The sequence below is a fragment of the Ahaetulla prasina genome, chromosome 1 (assembly GCF_028640845.1).
Source record: "Ahaetulla prasina isolate Xishuangbanna chromosome 1, ASM2864084v1, whole genome shotgun sequence".
NCBI classification, from domain to species: Eukaryota; Metazoa; Chordata; class Lepidosauria; order Squamata; family Colubridae; genus Ahaetulla; species Ahaetulla prasina.
In genome coordinates, this window is record NC_080539.1 from 192967098 (window position 1) to 192990949 (window position 23852).

At 39.5% G+C, this 23852-nt stretch overlaps 1 protein-coding gene across 1 annotated transcript in view; it reads left to right on the top strand.

Moving 5' to 3' along the window:
* Positions 1-23852, top strand: part of ERBB4 (erb-b2 receptor tyrosine kinase 4) — a 1012642-nt gene that overhangs the window by 190829 nt on the left and 797961 nt on the right. The window contains exon 2 of the mRNA XM_058186165.1: positions 9786-9953. Within this exon, the coding sequence (XP_058042148.1) occupies positions 9786-9953 (168 nt within the window). The remainder of the gene's footprint in view (positions 1-9785; positions 9954-23852) is intronic.

Below are 23852 nucleotides of genomic sequence, written 5' to 3' on the forward strand. Positions count from 1 at the left end.
CAGCCTTTGAGCTCAACACTCAAAACCCCTTTAAAACCTAGTTCCAAATGGCCAAGGTCCAGGAAAACTTACCCACAGACTCAATGGGTCTGCTGCTAGCAAGGGAGGCTTACCTGGGCCAGGTCCATTGGTTAGGTTAGCTTGGAGTCCCATCTGTGGGTGCCAATTGTTGGAAGAAATATCCATCTGGGTTCAGTTCCAAGTGGGGACAAAGACACTGGAAACATGGAGGCTGCTTGGAAAGATGGTTTAATGGTGGTCAGGATCACATGGCTTGAGATCCTGAACAGAAAAAGGCGAGATCCTGTGTGCTCCCTGGTTTTATGCTTTTTCTGAGCTTTGAACTTTCTGGGGCACAGGAAGAGTATCCTGATTGGTTGTCAGACTCCCAGGGGGTGGGAGTCTTAGCTAGCCTTGCTGGCTGATGTAATCTTCCCAGGTGCCATGTGGTGAGTTTCAGTTCTAGATGGGTTCTATTATGATGCAGATGATGGCCCATTAGCAAAGGTGGGGGGGGGTGGCAGGAAGTTGCAGGGAGCTGCTTTGTCTTTAAAACATGTTTCTCCATTTCTCATCCAGGGAAATATATTCTGCCTTTTAAGTATTTTCTAAAATATTTCATTCTTGTAGGAGGGGGGTGGGTGCTAAATTCCTACAATAGGTCACAAAAGCTGATCACATAACCCTGGGACACTGCGATCCTTATAAATATGAACCAGATGCCAAGCATCTGAATTTTGATTGTGTGAGCATGTTGGATGCTGCAACAGTTGTAAGTATGAAAAACTGTCACAAGTCATTTTTTTCAATGCTGTCAGACCTGCCACAATCCCATCTCTTAGGATAAAAAAAGCAAAGTTTGGTTAAAGCAAAGGGTTCTTTGACTAAGGATGCTGGTTGCAATATAATCAAGCCAGCTCTGAAAGTAACTGGCTCACTGGATACAAAAATAAGGTGGAGGTTTGGGGGTAATCTGCATATTTCTTAGGGCACCTTGCTGTGGGATACTGGTACAAACAGAATCCGGATGCTCTGGTCCTTCTCATCTGTTATTGGCTCCTCCCAATTGCGTATCACGTACACACAAAGCTTTTATTGTCCTTTCATCTTTCCCCCCTTCCCCCCTTGTTTTTGAAGCACTTGCTCAGCGAACTGATTACAGTTACACCAGTTGAATTCCACCATTGTATGTAGCCTTGATATGTGACATGGCTAATCATGTTCTGATGCTTTACAAATAATTTCTCTAACATGCTAAAGTCATACAAAAAATCATAAATATCTAAAATTAATTTAAACTCTACAGTATATGATTTTTATTTCTTTTAAATATAAAATGTTTGTATTGCCAGCATGCTGAGCAGAAGTGAAGTAAAAGCAAAAGAAGACAGCATAAACATAAAGGTTTACACAGTGTAAAAGGCTTTGAGTGGGTGCTTTTCTTTGGGTGCTTTAGTTACAGATATCAAGAACAAAAAGAGGAGTTTCATGTAGAGTTTATTTGCACTTAGTAAAATATTTATACTAATGTGGGTTTAGAATATTCTCAAAAGAGTACTTAGGGTTTTCCCCCCTCATTCTCTCTTAATTGTTTGTAAATGAAGTGAATTATCACCTCCATTTTTTCTTCAGAGTAATAGAGTATTTTGATGAGGTGTTCTGCTTAAGAGAAGCTAACTAAATCAGAACTCTTGTAAGTAATAAGGATCAATAAGTTGGACAGTTTTGGATTTCTCATATTTACAATTTTTAAATATATCTCATCCTCTTTCTATATCAGATTGCAACTTTTATTTTTTTTTTCAAAAATTCCAAATGAAAAGTAATATAAAGTGTCTGTGCATATTTCCTTATTTATGTGTTCTACATGCATATTTGACTATTATATGCATCAGTATTTTGTTTAATGTAATGCAAATTTACTATTAATATATGCATACCTGCTTGCATATTTTTCCAATGTAGGCATTTTAATAGTTATTCAAAGTTAAGAATAATATTTAAATATCTGTATTTCTTAACTACAAAACAACTATGTAGCTTATCTGTTTTATATAAAACTGTAAGTCAAAGACTACTGTAGGAATTTAGCACCCACCCCCTCCTAGAAGAATGAAAATATTTTAGAAAATATTTAAAAAGGCAAAATATATTTCCCTGGATGAGAAATGGAGAAACATGTTTTAAAGACAAAGGAGCTCCCTGCAACTTCCTGCCACCCCCACCTTTGTCAATGGGCCATTAAAGCCTCAACCAAGCTCACTCATTTCCCCCCACCTTTGTCAATGGGTCAGAGGTAGAAACTCAATCCCCCAACCTTTGTTAATGGACCATCTTTTGCAACACAATAGAACAGAAACTCACCACATGGCAAGGCTCAAGCAAGCTTGAGAGACAACCTACAACATTAGCTAACACTCCCACCCCCTGGGAGTGTGACAACCAATCAGGGTACTCTTCCTGTGCCCCAGAAAGTTCAAAGCTCAGAAAAAGCATAAAACCAGGGAGCACACAGGATCTCGGCCCTTTTCTGTTCAGGATCTCAAGCCATGTGATCCTGACCACCATTAAACCATCTTTCCAAGCAGCCTCCATGTTTCCAGTGTCTTTGTCCCCACTTGGAACTGAACCCAGATGGATATTTCTTCCAACACTAGTGTATCTGGAACGTGTCAGAATATTGTTCTTTACCAGCTAACTGTTGTTCATTGTAGTTAAGGGGCAGGGAAGAAATAAAGTTTTGGAAGAGAGATGGATGGTATTCACTAAGGCTTGATGCAAACTGTAACTTCTGGCAATCAGCAGTAAACACCAATTAGGGGTTCTTACAATCCTCCACTCCCATCACTATGGCATAGCAGTGTTCATAGAGGACAGATTAATCTGATTGTGTAAAACAGATATTGATGTTTCTATATCTTGAATTGTTTTACATGCCATATGACCACATGCACTTTGGTGGCATCTGAACAAATCAGAACGCAATCTCATACCTTCCAGTTAAGGCATAGGCTCAAACAGTTAGTGCAGAGCTAATGGTTGACTTGTTCTGGTTGCCTTGTTATAACACACACAAAAAATTTCTATATAAAATTAGGTTATCTATAACTTTTAAATTCTTTGAAGGTCAGAACTGATTTCTCCATTACATTTCACACATTTCAAAATGTTGCAGCTATTGTAGGCTTCCAATGGTATAAACATGAAAACATTAAATATTATTTGGCAGTGGAATTCACATGCATGCATTTTGAGAGCGGTTTTTTAAAATTGTAGATTAATATAGAAATGTACCAGAATGATCACTAAAGTAATGTGAAAGATATTGATTAGGAAGCAGTACTAGGTAGTCCTCACCTTACAACCACATGACAGTTGATGTGAGTTTTGCCCAATTTTACAACCTTTCTTCCCAGTGAATCTGACTTCTTAATTGACTTTTCATCAGAAATCACAAAAGGCAATTTTTGTGCCTGGGGCACTGCAACCATCATAAGTTGTGAAGCATCCAAATTTTTATCATGTGACCACAGGGAGGCTGTAATGGCAAAAAGTGTGGAAAGTGGTCATAAATAATTTTTTTCAGTACCATTGTTATTTTGAATGGTCACTCAATGAATGGTTGCAAATTGAGGACTACTAATATACCATTTCCTTCAACATTGAGTAATGGCTTTTCTGTAAGACCATCTGTTAAGTTTGGGCAATGAAGAGGCAGGAGACCAGTGAGTGACAACAGCTCTTTAGTTTATTGTGACCCCAGCAAACACAACCGGCAAAAACCCCTCTTTAAATACTCTTTTGGTTGAGGCTTCAACCAATCAGCAACGTGCAATTTTCCCGCCCAAAATTCCCTCTCAAGTTCAAAATACATTACACTCCTTCCCTCCCAGAACGCTTTGTACCCCTATTTACATAATATTTGCATGCTATTTCTCTACGTAGTCACGCAGGTAGACAGGGCGTCTCCTAACTCTTTCTGACCTGCGCAGTTCATTCTCTGGGAGAGAGTCGAGCTGGTCGGAGGGACTGTTTGTTCCTCCCAGCTCCTCCTCTAGGCCGTCCGGCCCTGGATTATTGGCTGAGTCGTTCCTGTTGCCTTCAGGAGAAACCGGTTGGCGTCGCTGGACCATCAGAATCAGATAAGTCCTCCGCTCGCCTCGGGTTTGAGTCAGCTGCAGATTCAAACAATTGGTAGTCAGGGCCTGGTTGTTTGGTTTCTAGTTTGTTTGGTATACATTTTCTTAACTGGTCTATGTGGCGTTTCCATACCCGGCCGTCCTCCATGTCTACTACGTATGATTTGGGTCCGGTTATGCCCAGAATTTCCCCCTTTAACCATGTTGGGCCCTCGCTATAGTTGTGTGGCCATACTGGGTCACCCATTGTCATTTCCCTGGTTTTTCCTTGAATACCCTTGTACCCGTCTGGGGTATAAGTTGGGTTTAGTCGGTCTAGTGGGCACCTGAGTTTCCTGCCCATTAAGAGTTCTGCTGGGCTGCGGCCAGTTGTTACACAAGGGGTCCTATGTTGGACGGCCAGGAAAGTGTCTATTTTCGTTTGCCAGTCGCCTGGACTTATCCTAGATAGCACTTCCTTGGTGCTCCGAACGAAACGTTCTGCAAGTCCGTTCGTCGCCGGGTGGAAAGGCGCCGAGAGGACATGTCTGATGCCCTCTCCCGCTAAATACCCCTCAAACTGGTTTGCCGTGAATTGCGGGCCGTTGTCAGAGACTAGGGTGTCGGGCAGGCCGTGTGTTACGAATAGATGCCTTAGGACTGTGATTACTGCTTCGGCCGTTGTGCTTTTCATGAGGATGATTTCTAACCATTTTGAGTAGGCATCTACTACAATTAAAAAGGTCTGCCCATGGAACGGCCCCGCAAAATCTATGTGAATCCTGGACCATGGCCCCTGGGGTTTCTCCCACTCTCTAACTGGGGCTGTAGGGGGTAGCGACCTTGACTCTTGGCAGGATTGGCATTTCCCTACCCTGTCGCTGATGTCCTTATCCATTAAGGGCCACCATACATAACTCCTTGCTAAACTCTTCATCCTCACAATCCCTGGGTGGCCCACATGCAACAGTTCCAACACATTTTCGCGTAATTTTTCTGGGATAACTACCCTATTCCCCCCATAACAGACAGCCCCCTTGAACCGACAGTTCTGATCGTTTTTTCGCAAAGTCTTTGAAACGCTCGCCCGGCGCAGCGAGCCAACCGACTACAGTCCCTTTGCACCCAACCGACTACAGTCCGTATTGTAATGTCCCTGTAAGATGCCCTAGCCACCTGCTTGGATGTGATTGGGCCAGAGTCCAAAGAGTCAATTAGCAGGACGGGTGTCCCCGGGGTGGGGTCTTCAATTGTCTCTGGTAAAGGGCATCTGCTCAGAGCGTCCGCATGCCCTAAGTCTTTTCCTGGGCGGTGGAGCAATTTGTAGGAGTATGCCGCTAGGAAAATAGTCCATCGGGTCAGCCTGGGAGAAAGTGCCACGGGTGTTGGGCGGTCACCCGCTAAAAGCCCTAGAAGGGGTCTGTGGTCCGTGACTATCTCGAAGTCTCGCCCGAACAAGTATTCGTGGAATTTCTTAACCCCGGAGACTATGGCCAACGCTTCCCTATCTAGCTGGCTGTAGTTCCTTTCCGCAGAGGACATCGTCCGGGAATAATACGCTATAGGGGCTTCTGTTCCATTCGGTAACCTATGGCTGAGCACCGCCCCCACCCCATATGGTGAAGCATCGCAAACTAACACTAGTGGCAACGTGCCATTGTACTGGATGAGGAGGCTATCGCTGGACAAAAGGTTTTTTACCCCCTCAAATGCCCTAGCCTCTTCTCTGCCCCAGGACCACACAGCTTTCTTTGCTAGCAAGTTATGTAGCGGTTCAGCTACTGTTGCTTTATTCTTCAAGAATACCGCATAGAAATTAACAAGCCCCAAGAATGCCTGTAATTCTGTTTTATTTTGGGGGGCTGGGGCCTTTCTAATGGCCCGTACCTTGCTCTCCGTGGGGTGGATCCCTTCCCTGTCTATTCGGTATCCTAGGAATTCTACAGATTTCACCCCAATGTGGCATTTGTTGAGCTTAACTTTAAGCCCAGCAGACCTAAAAATGCCCAACACCTTCCTTAGTTTTACCCCGAGTTCCTCTAAGTTTTCAGCTGATACCAATACATCGTCGAAGTATGGTACCACTCCTGGTAGGCCCTGTAATAATCGCTCCATTAGGTTCTGGAAGAGCCCTGGGGCCACGCTAACTCCGAACTGGAGTCGCGTACATTTGAAAGCCCCGCGGTGCGTGACAATTGTCTGCGCCTCAGCTGTGCTGCTATCTACAGGTAGCTGCTGGTAGGCTTGGGCCAAATCGAGTTTGGCGAAGACCTGCCCTTGCCCTAATGAGTGCAGCAAATGTTGCACCACTGGAACGGGGTATGCACTTTTCTGCAATGCTTTGTTAAGCGTTGCTTTGTAGTCAGCGCAAATCCGGACCGATCCGTCCGATTTGACTGGGGTTACTATGGGTGTCTCCCATTTTGCATGATCGACGGGGATCGATATTCCCTGGCTTACTAGCTTGTCTAATTCTCGGTCAATTTTGGGCTTTAGGGCGAATGGAACCCTCCTAGCCTTTAACCGGATGGGGGCGACTTGGGGGTCAAGGTTGAAAGAAATAGGGGTCCCCAAGTACTTGCCCAGGCAATCCTTGAAAACATCCTCAAACTCCTTCAGTAGTTCGTCTCTGAGGATGACGTCGCTCCTGTGGACCCCGGTCACTCCCATGCCCAAAGCTCGGAACCAGTCCAGCCCTAGCAAGCTCGGTAGAGTTCCGTTTACTATGGTGATTGGCAGGGTCTTTTTGAATTGTCCATATTTGACTTGGATGGATGTGACTCCTCGAACAGGGATCCGATTCCCTTGGTAGTCCTGCACTCTCAGCTTCTGGGTTTGTAGCTGACGTTTTGCGATGGCTGGCAAGTCTCTCACAATGGTGTCCCAGGACATAATTGTGATTGACGACCCAGTGTCTACTTCCATTTGGCACTGCACCCCTTCAATGTAGACTTGGGTAAATATTTTCTTCTCTAGTCGTGTCGATGCGTGGCCCACTCTCACAGTGGTCTGGTTTAACTTCGCGCCCTTTTTAAATGGACCAGTCCCGGGCCGCTTCGCTGCTCCTGCGCTCTGATTGGTCAGTTTGAATTTTTGGTGGGAAGGTTGGGGGGCTCGGCAGGCCCGAGCTATGTGTCCTTTTTTTTCACACCGCCGACAAACCGCGTCCTTGAATCTGCAGTTTTGCCGTTGGTGTTGCCCCCCACAACTCACACATTCGCCCCGGTCATCTCTCTCCAGCCTCCCGGTGTGGAACACCTCTTCCTCTTCCTCACCTTCCGATTCGGCCTGGACTTCCTCGCTGTGGACCGGTGTAGCCTTTGTCCCAGCACCCTGCGCGTTTGGCTTTTGCAAGGTCTCCGCCGCCTTGGTGGACATCTCGTGAGCTCTGGCTTCGTCCAGGGCTATCGCTAAAGTCAGGTTGCTTTTAGATAGCAGCCGCCTTTGTAGTCTGATGTCCCTGACCCCACAAATGAGTTGTTCGAGTAAGGAATCCTCCAAATCTCTGTACTCACAGTGGTTTGCGGCTTTCCTCAACACGGCCATGTACACGCTTATTGATTCGCCCTCTCGCTGTACCCGTTGCCTCAACTCGAACCGTTGGACGAACTTTGAGGGTACCGGTGCGTAGTGTGCTCGAAGTGTTGTTTGTAGTGTCTGCCACGGTACCGATTGTACCAGCGTTGGCTCTGAGAGTGACTCCGCCGTATCGAAGACCTCTGGACCGCAGTGGCTCAGGAAGTATGCTCGCTTCCGATTATCTGAGACTCCCTGTAGTTCGTTTGCTTCAAGGAAACACTCGAAACGAGCCATGTACGACCCCCATTTCTCCTTTGCTGGGTCAAATGGCGCTGGCGGCATGTAGCTGGACATCGCTATTTTCCGCCTTCGAGAACTGGCTGGGTTCGCGAATTCCTGGTTCCGTCAGCTCTTTCACGATCTCACTGCCTCAACATCCCACCTTCGTCGCCAATGTTAAGTTCGGGCAATGAAGAGGCAGGAGACCAGTGAGTGACAACAGCTCTTTAGTTTATTGTGACCCCAGCAAACACAACCGGCAAAAACCCCTCTTTAAATACTCTTTTGGTTGAGGCTTCAACCAATCAGCAACGTGCAATTTTCCCGCCCAAAATTCCCTCTCAAGTTCAAAATACATTACACCATCAGCCATTGATTCTCAGGAACATACAATTTGGGTCCCTGCAGATACTCAATCACGCATTCCAGCATCTCATCCTCCTGCTCTGCCTCGCCTTGGACAGTTTCCTCCTCAATCTCCATGCACAGTTCACTGATGGCTCTTCTGGCTACTGGGTGTGAACGTCACCCCAGAGGGCTTTTCTTCCTAGTTTTCTTTCTTTCTGACCCCAGAGACCATCAGGGTCTCGACTAATCACTGATGGCTCCCACATCTCCCAGCCATTTGAGGACATCTACACCACTATGGGGTCTCAAGGAGGATACTTTCCCCCAGGCTTCAACCTCCTCCTGGTCACTCTCATGAGCCAACATAGTTTGCACAGCCCCCACAATAGAGTTGTCTCTCCCGGTTGACTGTTATTGCAGTTCTAGCCTAATGTCAGACCTGCCCCAATCAGGTCCCTTAGGAAAGAAAGACCCTCGACTCCACTTGGGTGAAGTGATAGGTGCTTTTACTAAAGGCTGCTAGCTGCAGTAAAGTCAGGCTAGAGCTAAATTTCCTGGGCAAGAAAACTACAAAGCTCATCCCAGCCCTCCCACCATGACCAGTTCATCTTCAGTCAATGAAGAGCTGCATAGATTTTGAGAAATGCTCAGATATTTGGGGTAGTTCACATTCCAATTTCAGGGTGTGTGGCCTTGAGGGCTGGGAAAAACTGGTTCCATCCTTCTCTAGTCTTTGTCAAGCTGTCATCCCCCTCCTTATTTCCCATCCCATCCCCATAAACGTTTATTGCCAATTTGTTCTCCCCTCATGCCCCCTCCCCCCATCCTTTGATGGCAGAATGCCAGCAAGGCTCCAAGCTGAAGATAGCAGACCTGACAGCTTGCTTCAGTGAAGGTTCATATTAAATTTCTTTGCTTCTAAAAGGGAAGTACTTCTGTTAATTCACTTTATGGCAACAGTTCTAGAAGCTGACTGGAAGAGTTGGCAATTTATTCAAAGATGCCTGTTTAGCTAAAGGAACTTCTAGAACAAAGTTGCTCTGCACTTTAATGAGGGGGATTTTATTTTCTTTATTCTGCTAAGCACCTCACTGAGGTGAATGATATGCACCTCATATACCTGTTACACACATACTTCATAGATAAATATTCTGCTCTCTCACACACAACCATCTGCATACATATATTAATCAATATAATATGTAATCTTTTGAGAATTCAGGAATTTTATTCCAACACTAATTTTGTCACATAAAAGGAAAAAGACATTCATATGTAGGGATGTGTCTGTAGTTACAAATATTGAAATTGTGCAGGTATGGTTTTCTCTGTGTGGATATGATAGTTGTACTTTGAATAAGGAGAATAAAAAGAGTATTGATGTTTGTGAATGTTGGTGGTGGGGAAGACTGCTAAGAATACCATGGTTAGTCAAGAAAACAAACAAATGTGCTTTAAACAGATCAATAGTGAATTCTCACTCCAGGCACAAATGACTAGGATCAAATGTTTATTTTTCAGACATACTATGCAAAAGAGTATTCAATAATGCTGGGAAAAATGAAAGGAAAGAGAAAAAGATGACCAGCATTAAGATGGATGGGCTCAATTATAGCAGTAATGGCTGTATTTTTGGAAGACTTGAAAGACCAATTTGGAGAGAGACCCTCCTGGAGAAAATCTTGTATGGTCAGTAAGTGATAACACTGATTCAGTGACACATGGTAATCAGTCAAAAGGGGCAAAGGGTCTGGGCAGTGATGGCAGCTCTGATTGCGATGAGCTCTTTATCAATGGGTCAATAGGAAGAATTCAGGACGTTTGCAGAATACTAGAGGTATGATGGTAGTAAAGGAGGCCTAGGCCTCGGTTTTTGGTCACTGGGCCTTAAACTTTGGTCAAGACGATTATGCTAGCTAGGAAAACTGCTGTATTACCAAAACATGCTGACCAAGATAGCTGCATCCTGTTATCTAGACTGCACATATTATGACAACCTCCTGAAACTGTCTGCCTTGTGTTTTTCCAGTTCCCCAAAATACTAATGTTTAAAATGTAACCATATATGGTAGTATGCTTACTCAGGAAATGTAAATGTAACCCAGGGTATAAAAGTGTGCCATTATACGCCCTTCGGGGTTCAGACTTTTTGCATTGTATTGCTTGCTGGATCTTGCGCAACAATAAACCTTTCCTTCACCGAAGAGTTGGCTCGGGTCGTATCTTTCTGCAACATAGTTATATATACCCTATTATTGCAGTATACCAATATGTGCAAAAATGCACATTCTGTCCATGGATACTTTTCCAAAATTCAATTTTCCATGAGAAAAAACAATCTAAATCAAATTCTCAAATTGAATGAGAACTACTTGGAAAAAATGCAAGGGGTGCATCTTTAGCTGCCATTAGTAGCTGCAGCCCTGGGAAATATAAATATTACATGAAACCATTTAACAGTTCATGGATATTAGCAAACTGATAATCACAGGAACAAAATAAAATTATATTACAGCTGGGGGTATACTGAGGGTATAGTATATTACTGCACACTTTGAGACACTGTATTGTGTACTTTTGTATTTAAAGCTACTTTTTCACAGATAAAACATCTTATGATGTATTAATTTACAACAAGTCACTGCATGGCAAAATCATTATATCATATGTCATTGTCTTCTGTCATTTTGCACACTTGTAAATATCATCTCAATGTATTTTTAATTATGTTGAACTGAATCTATGAGAAATAAACATTCACATTACCATATATGTCTGATCATGTGAGGAATGATATATGATGTGAAGAAATAATGTTAGTCTGGTGCTAGTTTCCCCTCCTTTTCAAATGTAATAGTGTATTGGCAGGCACCCCAGAGTTAATTAATCTTCAGCTGTACACACTGTGTATATTGCCAACACTGGTCTGGAGAGCCAAAGACATGATTTCTTCTAATTATAGTAATTTTTAATAGCCAAGTTCGGAAATCTCACCCATTTTATGAAAAGCTGGAATATCAGTAGAACTTTTTTGTTTGCAAAAGTAAAAAGAAGCATTTTTAAATCTGAATTCTAATGATCTTACCTAGTTCCTACTGATTTTCTTCCAGAGTAATCATATAAGTGATTATCCTGGTTGGAAAGAGGACAGAGCTCAGTGGTGCATTCAAATTTGCATGCATATGCTTTAATGTTCATATTTTATTCTTTGAATCTCTAGTTAAAAGTTGCTTGGATAAAAAAACCTGGAAAAAATATTGATCTGAAAATCTGGAAAGCTGATGCCACACAGACTCATTGACATTGGACTGGATCTGATAAGATAAAAGGCAAAGCCTTATATAATATCTAACTGAAACTTTTCTGAGCTCATCTGCAAAACAAAAGCAAGAAAGTCTTCAATTTGATTATGGTTGTTTTATTTTATTTTTCACTGGCTAGAGAATTGAGTCTACAAGGAGGTTCATGGCCTTTGCATGCCAACACAAATGTATCTTAGAGTTTCCATTCTGCTCACAGAATGGGAAAGTCTCATCAAGGCCAACCTCCTGCTCAGTGGAGGAATCCAAATCAACACATTCCAGACTGATGGCTGTCTGGCTTCCACTTGAACATATTCAGTGAAAAATAGTCAACCACTCCTGTGCAGAAATGGTTCTACTGTTATACTGCTGTCACTTTAAGAGGTTCTAACTTTCAGCTGAAAACTCTCTCCTTGTAATAGAAATAACCAGTTATTTATTCCATATCTTGCACTCTAGAATTGAATTACATTTCTTTCTAGAAATTAAATTCTCCCTGAGATATAGGTCATCAGTTATTTCACATCTTGTACTCTAGAAAGAAGTACCGTATATACTCGAGTATAAGCCGAGTTTTTCAGCACATTTTTTGTGCTGAAAAACGTCCCCTCGGCTTATACTCGGGTCTATACGGCTTATACTCAAGTTTTTTTTTTTTAAGCCCCTCGGCTTATACTCGAGTATATACGGCTTATACTCGAGGTTTTTTTTTTTCTTTTTTTCACATTTTACCGGACTGAAGCCCTGCCGGTGCAGTGAGAGGGCGGGGCGGGGGAGCCGCTAGCCTTCTCAGCTGAGGGAGGGCGGGTTTCCCCAACCGGTAGGTGCCTCATTTCCCACCCTCGGCTTATACTCGAGTCCCCAGTTTACCCCAGTTTTTGGGGTAAAATTGGGGACCTCGGCTTATACTCGGATCGGCTTATATTCGAGTATATACGGTAATTTATTTCTAGAATGAAATTTAATAGTGGGCAATACAGATTTACTGACTCTGCTTTTACTTAAGAAAAATAAATAAACAAATATGGGACTGGAAATACTTGGCTTGGCAATAGGTTCTATAAAAAGTATATTGGAATAATAGCGGAAAATCTGTGTGGATGATTCTTTTGAGAAAATGTATTTGAGAACAAACAAGAGTCTGAAATAGCATCTACCTTCAATTTATTAAAGTGGCTACATCTACTCTCAGGCTCATGCAGCTCCATTGGAAGCCTCTTTACAAGTTCTGTGATCCTGAAAAGCGGAATGGGACAGCTTTCCATCGCCAACTTGTTGCGGTCAATTTGCCATGGCCAATTTACCACAGGACAATTCGCCATGGGAAAACTTGCTGCAGGACAATTCAATAATTTTATTTAATTATTTAAAATAATAAAAAAATATTTTAATTTTTGTCTTTAATTTATTTTGTCTCTCCTTTTGTATTCTTTCTTTAATTATTCTGTTTCACTATTTTCTCAGTATGATATACTTTTGTCCCATGGCAAGTTGTATCCTGGTGAATTGACTGTGATGAATTATCCCGTGGTGAGTTGGCCATGTTGATTTGGCTGTGGCAAGTTGTCCTAGTCCCCCTAGAAAGAGATGTGGCTCTTTCAAGCAGTTGCAAACACTCTGCACACTCTGAAACAACTCATCTCAATCAAATCTGCAGACTGCACAAATCTAGTAGTTGATTGGTATCTTAATATGAATTTGCAATGTGCTTCTATAGAGGCAATTAGCAAGAAAACAGTACGCTCATACATTAATTGGGTGGAGATCCATTGAAGTAGGGACAATAAACATAGAGTGAGTAGGAATGATCGATATCAATTTGGGGAGAACCTAAAATAAGAAACTGTAGTTTTCTGGATACAATTACAGAGTCTATAAGGTTACTCTTGGACCCATTCCAGTAAGTAAGTTCTACAGAGTGGTTTGATTTAAGGGACCCATTCAAGATGTTAAATTTGAGCCTATTTAGTTGTTTGCTGCCTTCAGTATTTCAGCACATTAGCAATTCATACGGTAATATCTTGTCTTCAGGCTGTGGTAGTTTTATATATATATATATATATATATATATATATATATATATATATATATATATATATATATATATATATATATATATATATATCTCCATACCAAAGAGAAAACCATATTAAATAAAGTTGGCTTATTTTTTAATAGAAATATACAGGATTTCACTTTTACTGCCTTCAGACTTGTACTTTTGTTTCCTGCTACACCTATGGCAGTTGGTAACTCATTTCAGTGTTGATTATATTTCATTTGTGCAGGAAACTCATATCTATAGTGGCAAAGAGTTAGAAAGAGTCTGGTAGCACCTTTTCTGACTAACCTATTTGATTAAAAATCACAAACTTTCATTCATCTCATGAAGTGAGCTGGACCCATCTGGTCAACCACTTAGATAGACTTTATCCAGAATGATCTGTTCTTCAACTGAGATCTTCACCAGTCTCTCACTGCATACACAATATATTTAATTAAATCCATTCAATTTATTGCTGCTCATCCTATCTTTGCATTTTCCAGCATCATGGACTTCTCAAGGGAGCTGAGTTTTTGCATAATGTGTTCAAAATATCATAATTTGAACCTAGTCATTTATATCTCACATGAGAACTCTGGATTGATTTGTTCAATGCTGTTGACAGTCCATGATGTTCTCCATCCCACCCACCATCCCCAGCATTTAAAAGCACCAAATAACTATTTTTAGAATGTCAACCTCCTCCTCTGAATAAAGTTTTTAGGGCATTGCCTGATTGTAACCCAAGTTGGATTTCCTATTGCCCTCAATCTTCTGCTATTCTCAGTCACTAAAAATCTGCCTTAAAAATCATTATGCTCTCCTGAATGCATAGAGAATTCTTTTTGAAGTTCTGTAAAATGATTATTTTGCCTTTGCAAGGCAATGTTTTGCCATACATATAGATAGTATTGTTACCATTCTTATCTGTATAAAGTAAGATAAGATATTTGTTATATGACATTGTGAAATTGCATAAACAACTTATCCTGCTCAGGGATTATGTCTGCATTAAAACGCTATAACATATGAAATCTTCAGTGAAAATATCATTTTCACCTATATACAACAACCATATACTGCACTTTCCCCTTGGTATGAGTCAGATCATGCACGGGTATCAATTTCTATTTTTCCAAAAGCTCAACCTTGGGCTTAGGAAGTAGCTAACAGTAAAGTGTCAAAAAACAAATAATGCTAAATATGTTTACACAATGCCTTTCTCTCTTGTGAAGAATATTGGCTTGCATTTCGCCATCTTAACCAGGGGTGAAATCTAAAAATTTTCCCTACTGGTTCTGTGGGCGTGGCTTAATTGGTGGGCGTGGCTTGGTGGTCAGGTGACTGAATGGGCATGGTCAATAATAATAAATAAAAATAATAAAGTATACAAAACTTGGGAGGCACTGATCTACCTTCTTTAAAAATAGAGGCCCCGGTCTACCAATTGCCTTTTACTGAGAGGCTCTGGTCTACCAATTGCCTTTTACTGAGAGGCTCCGGTCTACCAAGTGCCTCTTTTTGGCAGGCACTGGTCTACCTTCTTTAAAAAAAAGAGGCACTGGTCTACTAGCTGCCTACAGCGCTGATCAGCTGTAGTGCGGCCCTTTGAAGTGCTGCGGCAGTCATTTAAGGCTGTTTGCAGCTATATCACCACCGAGCACTTCAGGGACAGAGAAGAGGAACAGCGAGGCGTGGGCAGTGGGGGAGCAGGGATTTTTGCTACTGGTTCTCTGAACTACCTGCCCCATCGCTACCGGATCACGTGATACGGTCCGAACCGGGAGCATTTCACCCCTGATCTTAACCCTTACATCATGAATGTACTGCTCTGTGAAACATTGTAGAATCTACCAAGAATGATATCATGAATTTTTTATTAGAGTAAACATTGCACACTGGTAGCTAATCCGATAAAGTTCAGTTGTTTTTCCATGATTCTTAATTGGTAAGTCCTTAATATGTGCTTCCTGTAGGTATCAGGCTAAGTAAATTTGGGGGCCCAATTCAAAAAGCAAAAGTAATTAAAGAATGCCTTTTTATTCTAAATAAAACTTGTTGCATTTGTTTCCTGCCATCAGGCATTTTTAGTTGATTTTGCCCCAAATCAAAAAATTATGTTATAGTCTCCAATTTTTGATAACTAGAAATCTTTTAATTTGGGGATGAAATGACAGGCCTATCCTTTACCAACATGTAAGATATACTCTTGTCATGTAAAAACATTTATGGTTATAGTTTTCTGGAAATCATGGTAAATTAGTGTCTTTTTGCTAGGTGCAAAAGATCAGGACTACATGTGAAGTTTCAGTTAAACTGATTTATTGGTTAATCATGCCTATACACAAGAATCTACTCAGCAAATGGCTAACACTATCTTGATGTTAGATAAGGGTCAATGGAACTCAAGAGGGGTTGGACTTGGTCTATTTGTGGCTATGTTGCCTGATTCATCTTTTGACTCCACCCCCAAGTTCTATCACCCTTTCTCTTACACTTTCATAACATAACATAACATAACATCAGAGTTGGAAGGGACCTTGGAGGCCTTCTAGTCCAACCCCCTGCCCAGGCAGGAAACCCTACACCATCTCAGTCAGATGGTTATCCAACATTTTCTTAAAAATTTCATTTTTTTTAAATTTATATACTGCTCATCTAACCATCTTTTGATGAAAGAAAGATGTTATCACTAACTTTATAAAATAGAAAAAAAGATCTGCATTTGTTTAATGTTTTTAATTTCTCCACTGACTGACTTGCTCAGCTTTTCTGCCACTGAATGGTCATTTTTTTTTATTGTTGCTATATAATAGAATTCTCACAAGGCCATTTGTTTACAATGAAAAGGAGCATTTAACCAACTTTGGGCAATGTGTAAAAGTATTTTCAGTTTTATTGAGGTGAACACTATACAATATGTATGTAGTAGTAGCAATAGCATCTCTTTGTTAGGTTATTGACCTCTAGGAGTGCAAGTTTGCATACATTACACTTTCTCTTCTAGTTTTCACCACCACAAGCCGACAAATAAGTTGAGCTGAAAGTTAGGGGCCAGCATTCAGTTTACCAGAGAGCAGCTATAGTAGATTACTGCAACGGGTAGATTACAACACAAATCTTTCCTGATCATCATGCAAAATGTTAACCACCATACTAAACTGATGCTCTTATTTATGTATATTAGTGTGTGCATATGTATAGTGCTGCTTATTTTTTTTAAGCAAAGCTTTATAGAAAATCAAATTATGGGCATAAGATGAATGAGAAATGATAATAAATGAAATACAAAATGACTCAGAAACTTAGTGTGACAACATTACATATATTTTATATTTGAGAAGCTGCACTGCACTGCACCATTTTTGTCTTCATGAAATTTTCAGTAACATCTAAAGCTGTAGAAAGGAAATGGATAAGTTTCCTTTCAGTATTTTACCCATTGTTTTCTTCCTTTAGCCATGTTTAGCCATGTTTTAGGCACCAAAACTATACTTCAATGGGATAAATGCATCAATCCTGGAAAAAAGTAAAAATAAAATAATTGTTTTTGTATATTTGTGTTATGTATGTATTATAATGTATTTTGACTGTTAAAATATTTTTTAAAAGAGAACAGATTTGTTAGAAGATTGTATTTGGAGAAGTGTATGGGAAAGCATAGCTAAATTCTATTCAAGTCATTTTTTTAAAAAAGTGATGGGTGTAAAAGGAAAGGAATAAGAAATAAATAGAAGCTAAGAATAAATAAAATCATATAAATGGAGAAAACTCTTAAAACGAACAAAATTCTGAAGGGAAGAAAGGGCTTGCTTAAAGATGTAAATTATACATACTATACCTCCTGAGACATTTCATTTCAAAGCTAGAATTAGTATTGTATAGCTTTCCTGGCTTTGGGGAAAAGAGTGATCTCCAGGCCTGTTTCCAAATGTAGTTATGGTTACATGCCTGAAATCATACAGGAAAGGTTTGTTACTGCTCTACCCAGCAGTTAAAATGGTAAGGTCTATTAATCATACAGATTGGTTATAGAATCTGAAAGAAGTAAAAATTGGCAGAAAGAAGCTATTCGCAATCATGCACAAACACAGAAATACAGAATTCAAACTTCTGTTGCTAGAAATTATAAAGATTGGTATTATTTATCAAATCTATTCTGTGTAGGATTATGGGAATTAGACAGTTTTTAAACTAGAGGACAAAATTCTATGTGAATGTCTTGTTATCATTCTTATTCAAGGCTAAGAAAACTGGTATTTTTATTGTGTGATGGGAGATAAATTATAAGGTTTTCATTCGAGTATGAACCAACCTAACCATTACACCTTTAAAAAGTGCATATCTCAAATGTACATTCTGCTTCAGCCAGAATAAATACTGGGTCTACATAATTATACATTAAAAAACCATTTGAATTTTTGTACAAAAATCTGTAGGATACAGATTCACGTGAAATTATTTCTCACCTGCTGCAGAAATGAGGGGGAATTATTTTATGCTTTTAAAACATATAAACATCACACAAAACACAAGAAACCTTTTTCAGTTTCTACTATTCACATTTTAAACCTTACAAGTATTTCATACAATTCACTTTTAAAAAGCAAGAATATTTGCTTGGTAAACCTTCTTGTCTGGTTTTCTTTTTTACTTATTTATAAAATTTGTCATCCTAACAACTAATGAAGTCTATCAGTAGTTTACAATATAAACATAAGTACCTTGAAATGAAATTAAAGTTAATATATTTTAGTAGATTATAATGACCATTTTATTATACATAAAAATATATAAGCCTGAACATATAATGTAATAAAAAACTAATGGATTCTCCATTTGAAAAATGCAGAGTTATAGGAAGCTTAACACTTTCCTAAAACTACTTTTGATATTTGTTGCAAATAACATAGTCAAAACACGTAGTGCTGCGATGCAGGATAATTGGAATCATTCTTTAAAGCATATGTTTAATATAATGTAATGTAGTTGAACCCTTGGGCAAAGGGAGGGAAACAGAATTGTTTGGAATATTGCAAAAGGAGTGTAATGAATCTGTAGCAGCAGCAGCAAGATGGGTACAAAGATTATTGTATTCACCTCCTTACAAGCTGGCAAGAATCATTCAGTAAAATAACATTCAAATATAATGGGAGCAAGAAAGGAAAATTAACAGTTTTGCTCCAAAATTTTCTTACTCTACCAGATCAATTGATTTATTATCTTGATTCAGAAGATGTGTGCTGGTGCTAGAATGAGCAGAGCTGCAGTTTGTACCTCCCCTGCCCAACACACACACATTCTAGCATTAATTTTGTTAGTGATACCCTATATGAATTTTTGTAGAATATGTACCTCCAAGGTCTAGAGGTATAGATCTGCTGCCAGCATTAACTCGGTGCCTCTCTGGATGGGGAAGGGAATCTATTCCAGGCATTATGTCTAGAAAACCTGATCCATTTTTTATTCAGTTCCATTCCTGATTTGCTGTGTTTGCTGTGTGGATGGAAATATTTATTATCTTTCTTTTATTTTCAAAGGTAAGGACTTTGCAGAATGCTACAGAATTGGTCTCTCTTTTTTTCATCTCCTTACAATATAATCAGGGGCAACACAGAGAAAAGTAGTTGAGATGGGGGAATAGCAACAGGCAGCATGGGGTTCATCTGAATAGAATAGAATAGAATAGAATAGAATAGAATAGAATAGAATAGAATAGAATAGAATAGAATTTTTATTGGCCAAGTGTGATTGGACACACAAGGAATTTGTCTTGGTGCATATGCTCTCAGTGTACATAAAAGAAAAGATATGCTCATCAAAAATCATAAGGTACAACACTTAATAATAGTCATAGTAATCAGGAAACAAGCAATCTGTTTGCTCTCTGTACCATAAGATGAAGGACTGAAAGAAAAATAGACCCATATTTTACTATTTCCCCCATAAAACCAGATGCTCTTCATTTGTAAAGTCTCTATTTGCACTTTCTGTTTATTTTGTGCCTTGCTTCAGCAGGTCTTTTTTGGGATTGCTTGCTTCAGCTGGTATTTTTGGTATAGTAGGCTAATATAGGAACTAAAATATAAAGTTTAAAATGCATGTGTTTTAACATTTGTATGGCTGGAGCAGGGATCTTTAACTCAAATAATTATCAGGAGTGTGGTTCATTAGTCTGAAGGTTATAATCTGATGTCTGTTTTGTACAAAGGCCTCTGAGTCAAAGATGAAGACAATTAAGTGCTATTAAATATAATTTTATTAAATAAATGAATCAAACAAACACATCCTCTCTCTGAAATCCAAATTTAAGTAGATTGGAATTCCTTCCACCATGTCATTTCATGGTGAATTCTTAATAGAAATGTTATATTTAAATGTAATAATGTGTACTTTCTAACTATTGTGCCAGCAAAAGAGAGGTTAAGGAAGTTACAAACTTATCCTAAATGTGACTAAATTTTGTTACACTGTATGGCAATCCCACTTTCTTTTCCACTAACCTATTAATCATCATTAATTTTCAGGAAGATAGCTTGTGAGGGAGGGAGGGGGGGACATTGTTTCTTAGGGATTTTTTACTTTTTTTCTGGGGAAGAATATAACCTAATGAGGTCTTCTGTGGGTATTGAAACCCATAGATCCATTCTTTCACCTCTTCTTCCTGAAATATATAGCTAGTCTGCATTCCAAGGAAGCAAAATGTCAGTGAAAGAGATCATTAGCTTTCTTTCACTTCCTAATTTTCCAAACAATATTTAACAATCAGTTCAAACCAATTGGACCAAACAAGCAAGATGACACCTCAGCTATTGCTGTAAATGTTGTTATTATTGTTAAACATTCACACTGGATTCAGAAAGGCACTGCACTGCTTCTAAGTGAGTATAGGAAAGAGAGGAGGAGAGTGTCCTGACCTAGATCTCCTTTAAAACCCTTCCTACACACAATCACACGATAAAAGTCTCTTCCACGACTTTCTATTTTCTTTCCTTATAAGTATAGCTGATGGATAAGTTTCTCAGCAAGAGTGACTCCATTTGAAAGAAAATAATATGCCAGGGCTGTGGTGTCTCCCTTACTTCTAAGCAGAATTAGGGCATCTCCGCTTTCCATTTGAAATGTTCCCTTCTCTTCACTGATGGGAGAGGAAAGGAGCAATAATAAGAATACGTAAAGTAAACATGATGTATTAGAAATGTATTTCTGCCATCAATTCAGTTCAACAGATGCTTGTAGATGCTACTACTATATGCTGTTGCTTAGCACAGTTCATCACAATTAACTAATTTTAAATGTGCATGTATGTGAATGATAATAAAACTAACTTAAAAACAAACATACTTTAAAAGTTAAAACTCATCTAAAATATTAAACTCCTAGGGGAAACCAGGCATTCAGGAGATAGCTTGGATAAAACAACTTGCCTGAGATTGTGTACCTTAAGAATTAAGCACAGATCGTGGTTACTCTGCTTTTGTTCTGATATGTAGTTTTGAAATCTGATGCTGTACTTGTTCCAGAAATTAGTATATTATGTTAGGGTAGAACTGTTTTTACACAATGTATTGTAAATATTGTTTAGTCCTAATACAATTTTGGTTGATGTACTTCTGTGGATTTTGTTTTATATGCCTCCTTGGGGTAAAACATACAGTACAGTATGCACAGTTCGTTGATATTTTCTAAAAGCGACATATCTTTTTTCCCCAAACTCTTATTTACTGAGTCCATTAAAACTGCAAATACAGCTAATGACCTTCATGAAGTTTCAAATGATTTTGCAAATTAGCTAGTAGCAGTGAGTGTGAATTTGTATGAGAGGTGTTTTTACACATTGACTTCACACATCATAACAATAAAGTAATGTTTGTATTTGACATTCTAATCACACCATTTCAGGTTAATTAATAAAATGCAGAGCTCTGGGGGTTGCCCTTAGTAGTATATAATTGACTAACAGCTAAGCCATATTTCAAAAGGCCTTTGAAAAGTTCAGTGCTTTTGCAGAAGTTTTTGCCTTGTTTTGGTGTGTAATTTCCTCTAACTTTTATGCCATTGTTTCATTAAGCAAAGCTTGATATTCTCTCTCAAAGAAACTCTGAGAACCACTTACACTTTAAATTGTTCTGAATCTAGCGTGGTACTTTCTGCTGTTTTGTAGATTTCTTTGTGGTACACATAGCTTAGATAATTATATTTTACATTGGGGCAGCTAGTGGATGAATTTATGTTTCAAAGGAAAAAGAACTGTTTTGATAGTTGTAAGACTCTGAGGTATGGAAAATTGTTTGGAGAGTCAAAATGCCTCAACCAGGATGCATATTGGGAAAAGTAAAGAGACATTTTGAACATGAATAATATTTGTAGTTTAAAAATGCAAAGAGGAAGTAAAGTTTTAGCAAATTCTTGCTAGAAAATATGAAAAAGTATATAGCTTTATCTTTCATTTTGGATATTCTTGCATTTATAGCCAAGTTAGGAAATGTGAAAAATATTATAGTCCAACAATGCTAGTTTTAGGGTTATCCTCTTACAGAAAGGAACCATATTCTTTCAGCCTTGGCTATAGAGTGCATCATCAAAAAAGTAGCATTCTACTCTCAGTGGAAGAACATGGAGTTATGTGCATAGCTTCCCATATTTTATCCTTGATTGTGGCAGAAGGATCTTGGGAAAATAGGCCAGGGAAGATGGAAAACTCCAGTTAACAAGAATAGTCATGGATCAGAATAATTGATCCTTGAATTCCAAATAAGTTAAATTAAATGTCAAATGTTCTATAGGTTTCAATCCAGGGGTGAACTCTAAAAAATTTCCCTACCAGTTCTGTGGGCATGGCTTAATTGGTGGGTGTGGCTTAGTGGTCAGATGACTGGGTGGGCGTGGCCAATAACAATAAATAATAAAAATATTAAAGTATACAAAACAATAAGAGGTACCAAAAAACAACTTTCACACTTTACACACACACAACACAACACAACACAACTGACACACACAATGTAAAAGCAGCTGCATTTCACCCAAAATGGCTCCTGCAACAAGCAGGAACCTCACACTTTCACACTTTACACACACACAACATAACTGACTTACACACACACACACACACACAAAATGCCACATACAGCTTTGTGAGATTTTGTGTGTTTGTGTAGTTAGAGTGAAACACTACAGAAACACACCAAATCTCAGAAAGCTGCACAAATATTTCATTTTATTATTTTATTTATATATATTTTTTAGATCAGGGGTCTCCAACCTTAGTGACTTTAAGATTTGTGGACTTCAACTCCCAGAGTTCCTCAGCCAGCAAAGCAGGCAGATTGAGTTGCTCACCGAGGAGATGGATTTTAGGCAGGCAGAGTCAGTTGCTAGCTAATGCTGTTACAGTAGCTGAAATAAAGCATGGCTTTGCAAGACCGAAAGGAGCAGCAATTATAGATAAGTAAGAAGGGGGCATTGGGTCATGGGTGGGGGCTGTTGTAAGTGGGGGCTGTTAAAAATGATTTTAAAAGCCTGTGAGGATCAGGAAACTCATCTGGGATTGCCAGAGGAAAAGAAGATTTTAAAAGCTCCTCTGATGATCTCAGCTGAAGTTCCCTCATAGCAGCCTAGTACCTCTTAAAATAATTGTTTTAACAAGGTCTTTGGCTAGAGGAGCTTGTAGAAAACATGTTTTTTAAGATTCTGGTCATGAGGAACTCATCTGGGATCACCAGAGGAGCCTTTTAAAACATTTTTTTCCAACCTCTTCGGCCAAAGAGGTTGTTAAAAAAAAAAACTTTTAAAGGGTTCTGCAGATCTCAACTGAGCCGTGGGCTCCTCAAAGGCTTTTTTTTACTTTTAAAGGCATGTTTTCGGCTGAAGAAAAACTGCTTTTAAAAGTAAAAAAAAAAAAAAACTCTGCTGATGGTGCAGCTCAGCAGAGGCAGGGGGAGGGCCATGGATTTTTGCTACCGGTCCTCCGAACCACCAGCCGCTATCGCTACCAGATCGGGCGAGCCAGTCCGAACCGGGAGCATTTCACCCGTTTGAATCTGAGACATTCACAAAGCTTCTTTATGGGACCTTGCTTGGACTCTCAGCTTTCACACCATTGGAAAAAGTTCAATCCAAATTTATTAAAGCAATTCTCCACATGCCGTGCTGTGTCTCAAATGTATTTCTGTGCCTAAAGACAGGATTGACAATAGTCGAAGCAAGAATTTGTATAGCATCTTTAAATCTCTGCCTGAA